The 13,724-nt window shown below is 46.5% G+C and overlaps 1 protein-coding gene across 1 annotated transcript in view; it reads left to right on the plus strand.

Annotated features, from left to right (window-relative positions):
- The first annotated feature begins 1,144 nt into the window (after window positions 1–1,144).
- NGFR (nerve growth factor receptor) overlaps window positions 1,145–13,724 on the plus strand; it is a 33,163-nt gene continuing 20,583 nt past the window's right edge. The window contains exons 1-2 of the mRNA XM_069064386.1: window positions 1,145–1,352; window positions 7,951–8,092. Of these exons, the coding sequence (XP_068920487.1) occupies window positions 1,311–1,352; window positions 7,951–8,092 (184 nt within the window). The 5' untranslated portion in view covers window positions 1,145–1,310. The remainder of the gene's footprint in view (window positions 1,353–7,950; window positions 8,093–13,724) is intronic.

A 13,724-nucleotide genomic window follows, 5' to 3' on the forward strand; every position in this document is an offset into this window, starting at 1 on the left:
CACAAAGGAACCAAGACTTCTCCTGTCCTTTGAGACCCCTTAGCCTAGGAGCCAAATGACAGGGCATGTGAGTGGTATTAGCTGTGAAACCTCTGGCAAGTTGCTTTGCCTCTCTGGGTTTCAGCTTATTCCTCTGTAAAATAATCAGACTAGGTCCCATCCAGCTCTTTAGATTCTAAGGTTCTGTGATTCACTGGTGAGGAGCTGGTCCTCATGTTGTCGTACAGGTTCCCTAGCTTGGCCCCACCTTTATCACAAGGGCTGGGATAGGCAAGAGGAGAGGAGCCTCAATGCCTGTTGAAGTCCTGGGACCAGGCTGGTGTAGCTCAGGGGTGTAAATGCCTGCTTGGTTATTCCTGGCCCTCACCTGTGTGTCACTGGATGTGTATGGTTTGAGGGAGGAGCAAAGGCAATGTCTGATTGCTAGCCTTCCTGAACCGACCCAGCTCTGAGGAAAGACAGAATTCAGTTGATCATTGGGGTGGACTCCATCTCTATACCCATTTCTCTCCCTCAGAATTCAGATGACCTACTTCACCCTGGAAGGAAGACCAAGGAAGGGAAGGCAAGAGAGTTCCACTTGCCCTCTTCCAGAAAGGTGTTTGCATAGAGAGAGAACTGAGCTTTTGTCTGGGCCAGGAGGTGGGGAGGAAAGAACTGGGTTGGTGGGAGGAGGGGGGAGGACTGTAATCATAGGTGGGGAGAGAGCAACAGCAACAAAAATAAACAGAAAAGAGGTGGAAAACATCAGGTTGAGGATACACAATTAGAGAGGAAAGGGGATAGAGGGATTGTAGAGAAGTAGAGAGTGAGATACTAAACAAGGGGAGAGAATAGAGGACTGTCAGAGAGAGAGACAGACAGACAGACAGACAGACAGACAGAGACCCTGAAAACACAGCAGAGGTTGGTGAAAAGGGAGAAACAGAAAGAAGAAGCTCAGGACAGGGATGGGTTGCAGAGGGCTAGGGTGGAGGTGGGAGGTGGGAAGGGTGATAGAGGAGTGGTTCTGCTTTATGGCCAGCTCCCCGCTGCACCCTCCCCTCCCCACTCCAGGCAACCCGGTTGAGGGGTGGCGGGGCGGGGCAGCCACGGTTCCGGTCGGGTGGGCGGGATGGGCGGGGAGGGGGGCGGGGCCGTAGCCCTGGCTCTCCAGAGTACCTCCTGCCAGCAGCCAGAGGGAGCGGAGCCTCGGCTGGCTCCGTCGAGTGCAGAAGCAGGACCAGAAGGACTGAGCTAAGGAAGCTGGGTGGGGGCGGGAGGGAGGTGCCATTAGGCACCTAAGGGTAGTCTTGTCCACCTACCCAACCATGGAAGGGCTGTGCCGCTTGCTGCTGCTGCTGCTCTTGGGGGTGAGTTCAGATGGGAGTTGTCCTTTCTTCGCACGCACTGGGGCTGGAAGGGCGAGCAAAGCCCGCGGAGACTAAAGAGGCGGACGCTCAGAGAGGGAACTTGAATCCCAGGGCCACTGTGCGTTGGAATAGAGTGGGAGAGACTCGGAACGACGCCTAGGTCTTTTTAAGGAACCTTGGAAGAACCTTGGTGGCAGAAGGGACTGGGATGTCTGAGACAAGCGCGTGTCTGGGGGGAGGTGGCAATTCAGATGCCTGGGTCCCCCGGAAGCGGAGGGAGGTATTGAGGTGCAGCTAGTCAAAAAGGGGACTCGGAAGCTTTGGTCCCCGGAGTGGGGTCATGAAGGGAGGGAGATAGGAGAGGTGCTCCGACTCCTTGGTCCCTGGAAGGGGTAGGTTGGCTAAGGTAGAGGGTTTTCCGACGCCTGGATCCCTGAGAGGAGCTTCGGTTGTAACAACAAGGCAAAGGGAGCAGTGGGGAAAGAGATGGGGTGGGTGGGGTAACTGGCATCGGGACAGACAGAATGGGGGAGCAGACTCCAGCGATAAGCTCCAATAGAGACAGTGGGGAATGGGGAACGGGAGCCAGGAATTGGGGGCTGAGGGCAGGCAGAAGGTATCGAGGGTGGGACATCGGACAATAGGGACAGGGCAGGACAATGAGGGGAGGGGTGGGGGATGCGCTAGTGAACCAAGCCGGATGGCAGCAGAGAAGGGGCGTTGGAGGCGCAGATAAGCAAGGAGAGGGTTCATGAAAAGAGTGATGGAGCAGGGGCAGGCAAGGAGGAAAGGAAAGCCGAAAAGTGGGAGCGGAGAACAGAGAAGGGGCTAAAGGAGCGATGAAATGGGTCTAAAGAACACGCCAGAGACTAAAAGCATGGGAGCTATTTAGGACGCTTTTCCTCTATGACTTACCTAGCCCGATGATTGCAGATGGAGAGGAGCTTGTTGTAGGGTAGTGGGTTCTCCATTCTCTTAGGGCATCACCGTTTATCTTCGCTAAATCCTCCCAACTCTCTTCTCTCTTCATCCGGCGGGGGCTTCCCGGAACCCTCTAGCACTCCACCTTTCCCAGTCAGCGGAGTAGGGGGTAGTCTTCACCAGCTGACTTTAAGCAGAAAGGGAGCAGGGGATTCCTTGGTATGTTGTCTGGGTCTCCAGTAAAGAACAGAGAGGGTGGATTGACCGACGCACCAAGTAAGGTGGGCTCCCCGGGGAATACCTACTAAATCTGGCTCCCGGGCCTCCCGGGAAGCCAGAGGCCAAGAGAGGGCGCTCTAGGGAGGGGGAAAATGGGCAGCCACAGCCGCGGCAGTCCAGACTCGTCGCATCCCATTCCATCTATTCCCTAAAAAATTAGTCCTGCTCTGCTCCTCGTGTCCAGTCTCCAGATCTTACCACCTTGTTCAGAACACTTGCTCTCTGAACTACCTCCACTTTCTCCTAACCGCGTCTGCTTCCTTGTGCGGGAAAGATTTAGCTGTCTCAAGGTTCTACTCTACTCCCAATCTTGGGAGTTGGGGTCAAGAGGAGGGGAGGGCTTGGCATTCGGCCGGGAGTCTCCCGGTCCCCGGGGGACAGAAAAGAGAAATCTGGAGAGAGGTAGAAGGGAGGGAAGACCGACTGGGCTGACGCCTGGGTTGCTGTGTCCGAAGCGTTCTCTCCAAGAATGGAGAAATCGAACCCAGGAACATCTGACTTCTGAGAAGCTAGCGAGGGACTGGTGGTGGGGTGAGGTGTCAGGACCTGCTGGATCCCTCTCTTGCTGAGTCATGGGGAGAGCTCTCTCAGGTGAAGGGCAGAGTGTTCCCCACAGAGGGGACCACAGTCCAGCAGTTATTGGGAGAGACTATGGAGCGGGACAGTCAGATTAGTTTCTATTCCTAGGTGTCAACCCTAAATTAGGCTCTGATAGCTCTAAATCGGGCACAGGGGCGGAAAGGAAGGCAGGTGAGGATTTCTTCTCGGTCTCCACAAGAAAGCACCTTCAAACCGCGGGTCCCCAAACTACATTCCCGGGTTTACCTTCTTGCAAAATTGACCCTATGGGGTGGGTGTGGCCAAATCTTGGAAGGCTTTGAATGCTCGAGGTGGTGACTGAGACCACATTTTCCCTGGGGCCTCCCAAAGCACTTTGTTTTGTACATTCAGATGGCATTGATCTTAAGGCTGAAGTACCTGGAAAGAGGGAGCACGTGGGTTTGAGGGGTGGTGGTGATAAGCGTCATCGGGGAGACTGAGGAATGACCCTGGAGAATGCCCAGCTCGGGCCAAGGTGTGGGGCTGAGGTGGGATCAGGACTGAACTTACCATCAGGCACTGATAATGACTCCTTCCTTGGCTATCTACTAGCTGCAGACTTTTAACCAGAAATGGAGTTCTTAAGCTTTTTTGGGTGTGTTATGGACATTTTTCACAGTCTGGTGAAGGCTATGGACCCCTTCTCAGAATCACATTCTTAAGAAACATAAGGAAATGCTAAATTTCCGTTGGAGGTTGCTGATATAAAGATGTAATTTTTTCCTCATCCATCATTTCATACTCCTGATATCTATCACTAGGGGGTCCATGGACCTCAGGTTAAAAACCTCTAGTCCAGAAGATTAATAACTTACCTTGTGGACATGGGCCAAGAAAATTGGGCCTCTTGGCCCAATGGCCCAATCAGATGTCCTCTCTTGGGGGTTTATCTGGGCCTCTCTGGGTGACAGAAGTCTGGTGGAACTGGGGGGGGGGCAGAGAAGAGTCCAGAAGGAGAATTTTGTGCTAGAAAAGACCATTTATTCCCCAAATTTCTGAGACTAGAGGGGACATATGAACCAGAGGCTAGAAGAAAAAAGGCCATGTCAAATAGGTAGTTCTGAGGGTGAGGACCACATTAGTACCAGGCATAGGTAAGGACAGAGTGCTAGTTTAGTCAGGTAAGAGCCAGTAATTGGGGAGGAGAAGGTTAGTGTTAGGGGCTCAGGAATCTCCATCCCCCTAACTCTGTGGGGGATGCTGCCTGGCAGCACTCTCATGCTGTCGTGGTTTCTTCCTGAGTCCTGGCAAGAAAGTGCTGAAACCAGAGCATCCCGGGCCAGGTGGGCGGGGGAGGGAGCTGGGGTAATGGAGGCACTTTGTCATTCAGATGTCTGTAATTGGAGCTGCCTAGGAAGCTAATGCAGCCTCTAATAGGGATGGAGCTAAAGGCAGAAAATGAGCAGGACAATGAGAGAGGAGGAAGGGAACTGGCAGGGGGCCCAGTAGGGACGAATAAGTGACTTTGGCAAGATTTGGGGGTTGCCCCACCCCTTCCCCTTAAGGTGGAAGAAAAAAGACCTGGGACCCTATCCTTTCCCACCATCTGCCTTCCACCCATTGGACTCTTCCATCACACCATAAAGTGTGACTGACACTCCATCAACATCCTATTCAAATGAACTCCACATCCCTGGCTCCCCATTTTTAACATTGGATACTTAGTCCCAAATCTTGATCATCCCTACTAGACCCAGGCACTTGAAAGTGATTTCCATAGAGTCATGAAGGTTTCAAAAATCTTCAGATCATTTAAAAAATAATAGGCTCTTAGAAGTTAGAGCAGGAAGAGATCAACCAGTCTAATCTTCTCATTTTACAGAGGAGGAAACAGGCTTGGAAAGACTCAGGGTCACAGAAGTAGTAAGAAAATTTGAACACTTAAAAAAAAGAATTTTAAAACAGATCGATCCTTTGACTCCAAATTCAATGCTCTTTCCACTATGGTATAGTGGATCCAAGGTCCAAGACTCTATCAACCCCTCTTCCTTTCCTAGCATTTATTCCCCCTCTTGAAGGCCTGCTCTTTTTGTCCCACAATCCTCCACCTGAAGTCTGCAAAGGCATTAGACCAGAATGTGGTCTGGGGACCCCCAGGGGTCCCCAAAACCCTTTCAAGGGGTCTTTGTTGCCAAAACTAACTTCTTAATGTTTCAATTTCTAGCACAGCAAATACAAATAGATATAACCCATATAGGCTAAAGTTCTTTAGAGGGTCCTGAATAATTTTTGAGTGTCAATAGTCCTGAGACCAAAGAGTTTGTGAATTATTGCATTAAACTATTGAAGGTGTTCTGTAAAGCAGCTAGGTGATTCAGTGGATAGAACACTGAACATAGAGTTAGGAAGACCCGAGTTCAAATGTGATCTCAGACACTAGCTGTGCAACCCTAGGCAAGTCACATAGCTACTGTCTGCCTCAGTTTCCTTATCTATCAGATGATACCGTGTTTCCCCGATAATAAGACCTATCCCAAAAATAAGCCCTCCCCTTACTGTGTAAGATTCCTCTAAAATAAGCCCTCCCCCGAAAATAAGCCCTATTGAGATTGCTACTGTAGTGAAGGTGATCCCCTGCGCTACACACTACATTATGGTACCCTCTGTATGCACTGTCTCCCCCTCCCCCCGTGAAACACACGCCACGCTCGCTCCGAGCTGCATCCAATCAGAGCTGCAGCAGTGAGCGCATCATCCTGTTCTTTATTGAATTCATTATTGAATAAAGGTACATTTTTTTGTTCACATTTACCTGTTTATTAAAATTGCTGTCAATGTTCATTAAAATAAGCCCTCCCCTGAAAATAAGCCCTCTGGGGTTTTTCTGTCCAAAAAAAAAATAATAAGACAGTGTCTTATTATCGGGGAAACAGGGTATTAACATTAGTACCTACCTTACATACAGCATTGTCATGAGGATAAAGAGAGATAACACATGTAAAATGCTTTGCAAATCTTAAATTGCTATATAACTACTAACTCTCGTTATTGTTAGAGACAGATCCCATGCCCCCAACACAGTTCCAAGAAGACAGCAGTCTTCCCATACTGAAGTTGCTTATTCTCCTGTCCCATTCTTCAGTCCCACCCACCCCTCTTCTTTCATGAAATCTCACCACAGTCCTTCCTACTTGTAGCCTTGGCTGATTCTATCTTTGGTAGTGTTGGTCAGTCTTTTCCGCTTTAATTCATTCTTTACATCTTTGCTTTGCTTTGCAAAGTTCTGGTTCAGAGGATTTCAAGTTGGAAAGGATCTTAGATATCTTAGCTCATTTTTTTACAGATGAAGACACTGAGACCCAGAAAGTGGAAATGATTTCCCCTAGTCCACAGTGATTACAAGTACACAGCACAACTGAGATACAAATGCAGATCGCCTTGACTCCATCCCAAAGCTCTTCTACCACCCTAGAATTGAATCACAGCAAGGAAAGAATATTGGCTTGTTGGGGGAAAAGTTGTTAGGAGCCACCTGCAGCTTCGGAGCCGCCGGGGCAGGAAGCCTCCTGGATGGCAGATGTCTTCCTCCAGGACTAGGATACATCATTGCCTCCTGGGGAAGGTGCAGGATTGGGAAGAAGGGACATCTGTCTATCCTCTCCTTGGGCCACACAGCTCCTTTACAGACCATCTAACAAGCAGCTGCCTCCTATGAGGTCCCAGTTTGTCAATCCCCCTCACTCTTCCAGACCTTTCCAAAGGGTCCAGATTTTTGGTCTATTTTGAGACATTGGGGTAAAGTTCAAGCCAGCTGATGCAGAAGCAGAGGCATAGACAAAATGACCTTGTGACTTCTCTTTTGGTCTCACAGAACCAGGACCTGAATGGGGCTACATGATCTATAGCCAGTGAGCTATATTTTGAAATTTCCATAGGCCTTATGAAGCTTTTAATTTTCTTTTTTTTTTTCCAAGAGACAGAAAATAAAGACTTCGGCAGCCCTCCCACTCCCACCCCCAAGAGAATCTAGTGCTAAATTGTTCCTATCCCTGGCAAAAGATGCTTTGGTGGCAGGAATCTGACTCCCCTTTCCCCTGGTTACTGAGCTGTTCCAAGTGTCTCTCTGTGTGTATGTGTGTGGTGAGGCGGGGGGAGTTCTCTGTTCTTTGGAAATCAAAACCTTGTGAGGCAGGGTAGCCTGGTGGTTATGAGGCTATTTTACTGTCATCTATAACAAGTACTCTCTTTATCCATGCCAGACTCTTTCCTTTTGGTTGACTTTTATTTAGGCATTGTCTATGTCTTTTGACAGATGAAGGAAACTGAGACCCAGAAAGGAATTTGAAAAAATATGGATGACAGAGATAAAATTAGAACCCAGATCTGTATTTCACATGCATGAGCACCCCTATTTGCATGTTCCAGTTTTCTCTTTGTGGCAGGGGGAAGGGAGGACTTCAGAAAAAGGGAGGCTGGTCCTCAAAGGCCCTACCTCCACTCCCTAATACTTCCAGGAGACCAGGGATTGAGGGGAGGATGGTTAGGAGTAGGGGAAAGTTCCCCTGATTCAAAGGAAATCTAACCTGGGAGTGAACTTGGCAGCTGGTTACAAATGTTCTGACGTCACTGTCTCACACTTGGGGGGGGGGATCAGTGGAGGGAGGCACCCAGTGTCCCTCTCTTCCCCAGGCTTTGTTGTTCCTAATGCCTCCCTAGTGAGCTCATCCCCGGCCAGGTGTTTCTAATCAAGTGAATTAGGAAGGGGCATTTGATCCATGGAAGATTCATTCTCTTCTCTACCTCCCCAGACTTCCTGAGGATCTTCCCCAGCCTGACCATTTTCTCTTTCCCCACACAGGTGTCCATGGGGGAAGTGAAGGAGGATTGTGCCACCAACCTGTACACCGAGAGTGGTGAATGCTGTCGAGCGTGCAACCTGGGCGAGGGTGTAGCCCAGCCCTGTGGGGTCAACCAGACTGTCTGTGAACCTTGCCTAGACAGTGAGTACCTGGAGAAGAGGAGATTGGGTGCAATGGGGTGGGGCTGGTACTTCAGGAGGTGGAGGCTTGGAGCAGAAGCAGAAGAAATCAGAATTTCTGGGGGAATACTCAGCAGGGACCTCTGAACCCTGGGAACATAGAGCCACAGAATGGCAGTGCTGGAAGAAATTGTAGAGTCCAACATCCATATTTTATTAGGTTTTACAAAAGTATTGTTTTATCTATTTTTGGAGTCACTATTTAGAGTTATAGATATGATTAATCAAAACCACTTTTTAAACTGACACACAACCTTTGTTCTAGTACCTTTGTTCCCAAGCTGTGAGCAATGGCATCCCCTTCATTCTACTTTATTTTTTTATAATGGAATACTTCATTGATGGTTTTTATATCATTGTTATTTCTCAAACTTCCCAGCCCTTAATAGAATGTTACCCTACAGTTGAACAAACAAGCCAACTAGGGGCGGCTAGGTGGTGAAGTGAATAGAGAGAGCACTGGCCCTGGAGTCAGGAGGACCTGAGTTCAAATCCAGCCTCAGACACTTAACACAAAAACTAGCCGTGTGACCTTGGGCTTAACTTAACCCTAATTGCCCTGTTCTACCCCCTCCAAAAAAAAAATAAAAAAAAAACCTAAGCCAACTAGTTGTTTGGTTTTCTGGAATGGTTTGCCAATTTCCTTCTACAACTCATTTTACAGATAAACTGAGGCAAGCAGAGTTAAGTGACTTACCCACCGTCACACAGCTAGTAAGTTTTTGAGGTCCGGTTCAAAATCAGATCTATCTTAACTTAAAGGTCAAACATTCTATTCTCTGCACCACTTAGTTCCCCTCTTTGTAGAGAGGAAGCTTTTCAATGTCAGTCCTCTGAAGGTGGGATTGGTCACTGAACTGATCATTTCTAATGTTTTTCAATGCTATTTTCCTTTCCATCATTGTAGTCAGTGTGTGAATCACTCTTTTATTATCACTAGAGCATGGCACAATGCTAGGCTCAGTATTTAACGTTGTTGTTTGTTCTTTTACTAGAAGAGGACCAGAGAGAGACATTGTAACATCAAGGGGTGATGTCTTCACTGATTAATTGAATTTAAGTGGGGTGGAGCTACACAAAATCATCAACCTTACTCTATCTTCCAGAGTCATCTTATAAAATGCTTGTTAACTGACTGGCCTCACTATTCATCAGTTCAAATAAAATTTCCCAGGTTTCTCTGGATTCTTCATAGTCAAACCTTTTTTTTTTTTTTAAACAACTCAATATTATTCCATTCGTTCATATACCATACAACTTATCCAGACATTCTCCAATCATTTTCTTTCCAGTTTCCAACTACCAAAAATATTCTTATATCTATGAAACACTTTCCCCTGTGTCAAGTCAAGTCAATAAAAATTTATTATGTGCTGGGCACAGTGCTGAACCCTAGGGATACAAGATAGTCAAAAGAAATAGGTCTTGCTTTCAAGGAACTCACAGTTTAATGGGGGAGTCAACATGCAAACAACTACATACAGAGAAGATATATATAGGATAAATTGGAGATAATCAAAAGAGGGAAGGCACTATTAAGAGACATTGGAAAAGACTTCCTGTGGTAGGTGGGATTTTACCTGTGACTTTAAGAAAACTAGGGGAACCAGGAGGTAGAGATAAGGAGGGAGAGAATTTTGGACATATTGGTGACAGCCTGAACAGTGTTTGATTTTCCTCTTGTTACAGAGGAGAAAATTGTTTTTGTTATTCAGTCTTGTCTGACTCTTTGTGACTCCATTTGGGGTTTTCTTGGCAGAGATAATGGAATGGTTTGCCATTTCCTTCTCCAGCCCATTTGACAGATGAGGAAGCTGAGGCAAACAGGGCTAAGTGACTTGCCCAGGGTCACATAGCTAGTAAGTGTCTGACGCTGGATTTGAACTCAGGAAGATGAGTCTTCCTGACTCCAGGCTCAGGGCTCTATCCGATTCACCATCTAGTTGCCCAATGGAGGAAATGGTGATGTGATCCTTTTCTAGGCTTACTACACATGTCACATGTTCCAATCAATGTGGACCGTCAGCTGTTCCCTGATGTCATGGAGAAGCAGGATGGCTTACTGGGTAGAATACTGGACTTGTAATTAGAAGGATCTCAGTTCAAATCCTGCCTTAGACGCTAAATAACTGTGTGACCCTAGGCAAATTACTTGACCTCTCTGTGCCTCAGTTTCCTCATCTGTAAAATGAGATGGTTGGACTTGGTAGATTCTAAAGTTCCCTCAGGCTCTGAATTTATGATCATATATATATGATCTTATATATATATATATACATACACACACAGACACATATGGCCCTTTCCTGACCATCTTCAGTAAATGAAACTTGTTAAAATCCTCTCCTTTAAGACCTAGCTGTGGCATCCAGGAAGCCTTCCTTGATTCTTTCATAAAAATATTTTCTCCCTCCTCTAATTTCCCTAGGGCCCTGTGTCTGGTAAACCATCTTCCATCTCTGACACCACCTGTGTGACCTTGGACAAGTCACTCCACTTCCCTGGGCTTGAGTTTCCTCATCTTTAAAATGAAAGGATTGAATTTAACAGCCTCTGAAGTCCCTTTTGCAGCTAGGTTGCACCATAGTGCACAGAATGCTGGACTGGAGTCAGGAATACTCATCTTCCTGAGTTCAAATCTGGCCTCAGACACTTCCTAGCTGTGTTATCCTGGGCAAGTCCCTTAACCCTGCTTGCCTCAGTTTCCTCATCTGTAAAATGAGCCAGAGAATGAAATGGCAAATCACTCCAATACCTTTGCCAAGAAAACCCCAAAATAGGGCACAAAGAGTCGGAGATGATTAAACAGCAGTAACAACACAGGATGGGCTCTGAGGTTCTTTGCAAGCTTTAAATATTTTATCTTTGAGGTGCCATGGCTTAGGGGATGGGGTCCTGGAATTAGAGTCAGGAATCAACCACAAATTATTAATATTAATTAGCTACTTAATATTAATACCACACATATTAATATAACAAGCATTAATAGTGTCTACTATGTGTCAAACACTGTGCATAGAGCTGATATTACCCAAAGAAGAATATGTTAGTCTTTGCCTTCATGGAGTTTACATTCTACTAGGGAAATAGAACTTGTTTATCAATAATGAAATCTAAGTTATATACAAAATAAATGCAAATTGATGGGGAGCACTCTAATAATCAGAGAACTGGGAAAGGTCACCTGTAGGGAGTGGCCTTTGGGCTGAACTTTGAAGGGACACAAGGGTTCCAAGAGGTGGAGGTGAGAAAAGAAAACGTCTTATAAAGCCTGTCTAGCAGAAGGAGTTCAGTGAGTCTTCTCTAGCATGGGAGTAGTAATAATAATGAATAGATAACTGATATTTATATAGTGTTTTTTAGATATTTATATATGTTTACAAAATGCTTCACAAAGACAGGGTGTCCTAAAAGTCTTAGAGCAGTTCTAATCACTTAATACTCTTTCCAGATCCCCTAAACTGGCTCAGTGGTATTTCACTAACCCTGGGAGGTTAGTGCAATGAGCAGTATTATTATTCCCATTTTATAGAGAACTAAGACTGAGAAAGATTAAATGACTTGCCTAGGATCGTATGGCTATTACGTATGGGAGGGGAGGTTTGAACTTGGGTCTTGCTGACTCCAAATCCAGCATTCCTTCCACTCTGCCTATGAGAAGTGTCCTGTCTCGGTGAGAATGGAATACCGTCCAATAGAATAAAATCTCCTTGAAGGCTGTTGTTTCATCTTTATTGTCCAGGGTCTGGCACACAGCAAATACTTAATAAATCCTAGTTGAACTGAATTAAACTGGATCTTTTTTTTTTTTTTGCTTTTTGGAGGGCAATTGGGGTTAAGTGACTTATCCAGGGTCACATGGCTAGTTTTTTTGTGTTAAGTGTCTGAGGCTGGATTTAAACTCAGGTTCTCCTGACTCCAGGGCCGGTGCTATATTCACTGTGCCACCTAGCCGCCCCTTAAACTGGAACTTGAAAGGGAGTGTACTATAGTTAAAAAAAAAACAACCCTCCCTCTGAAAAAACCAAACCTGGCTTGGAGGTAAGCGAAGAAATCTCCAGAGAGAAATTCCCCCCTGTTGTGTCTGGATCAGGCAGGAGAAGGAGGGGCTGATGAAGATCTAGGCTAAAAATATCAGCTAAGCAACAAAATCGATGCCTGTTCTTTCACTTGGTGAGTGGGGCTGGGGGATGAGAGATCCGAAACCCCACCGAGCTGGGGAGTCTGACCATGGGGATTCCCACTGAGGACATGACTGTCCACTCTTGCCAGCCAATGTTCTTCCCAGTACAGATTGGGGGGGGGGGGGGAGAAGAGGGAAGGAATCATTTGTGTCCCGAAAGAGAGAAATGCTTTCTGGGAAAAAGCAGAGAGTATGGCAGGGCCTTTGTCTGGTCCAGGTAGAGAACTAATGCCCTCTCTTGCTGTGCCTAGTATGATCCCAGCACACCTGTCTAGTGGGCACAGATCCTATTCTGAGTCTGCCATCCTTGGGTCCCTGTGTTCTGTTAGCATGGTAATGATAATTACATTCCTATAACACTTCAAAATTCATGAACCCTGTGGAATGCAGAGAGCCAGTATTATGATGCCCATTTTTAATACTAGGAAATAGGCTTAGAGAAATTACTTGTGGCAGTAATAAAAATAATAATGAAAACAGAACTTACAATGTGCCAGGCTCTTTGCAAACATCTCATTTGATCCTCACAATGACCCTGAGAAGTAGCTGCTATTATGATCCACATTTTACAGTTGAGGAAATTGAAACAAACTAAAGTTGTGAGTTGCCTAAGGTCACATAGATAAAAAAGTGTATGGGGTTAGACTTGGACTCAGATCTCCCTTCCTCCAGGAAGTTCACTATCCACTGTGCCACCTAGTTGCAATAAATGGCAAGGTCTATATTTTAGGGTTTAGAGTTGGAAAAGACTTTAGAGGTCATCTTGTCCAACTGTTTAATTTTACAGATGAAGAAACTGAAACCCAGTGAGGGAAGGTGATTTCCCCCCCAAGTCACTGGAGGGCAGGTCCTCAGACTCATTTCCATTCCTTTGCTTTCTAACAGAGACTAGGGCTTTAACACGTTCCTATGACTCCCAATTCAAAAAAGTCTGCTTGAAACCAACAACCTAGCACCTCTCCTGGTCCACTGGAAGTCATTTCCTTTCCATATGACTCTCAGATGGTGTTCCTCCCCTCCCCCACCTTAATTTACCAGAATACAGACTTTCCTTTCCACACCCCCACACCCCGCCATTTATTCCGAGAAGGTAGGCAGACCTTTAATATGCCCTTGGGGGGAAGGTGGGTGCTCTTGGCCCCTAGGACCCCTTTTAAAGCAGCCTTTCAATTGGCCCCAGCCCCAGAACTTGTCAGAATTCTAAAGTAAAAGGAAATACGTCTCTCCCCCTTTCCCTCCTCCATCCAAAGGACTGGTCTTCCTCATGAAGTGGGGTGGGGGCCTTGTGGGTGGGCCCTGAAATGTCAGTTTTGGGGGTGGGATAGAGTTCAGTGTCAAGGACAGGGATCCAGGAGTCACTGTGTTGGAGAAACAGTTGCCTCAGGAATCGCTTGGTATTAGAAGAACCTTC

Source organism: Petaurus breviceps, unplaced genomic scaffold (genome assembly GCF_028583685.1).
Source record: "Petaurus breviceps papuanus isolate PSGF00001 unplaced genomic scaffold, PetGlider_PUasm1.0 90630, whole genome shotgun sequence".
Classification (NCBI taxonomy): domain Eukaryota; kingdom Metazoa; phylum Chordata; class Mammalia; order Diprotodontia; family Petauridae; genus Petaurus; species Petaurus breviceps.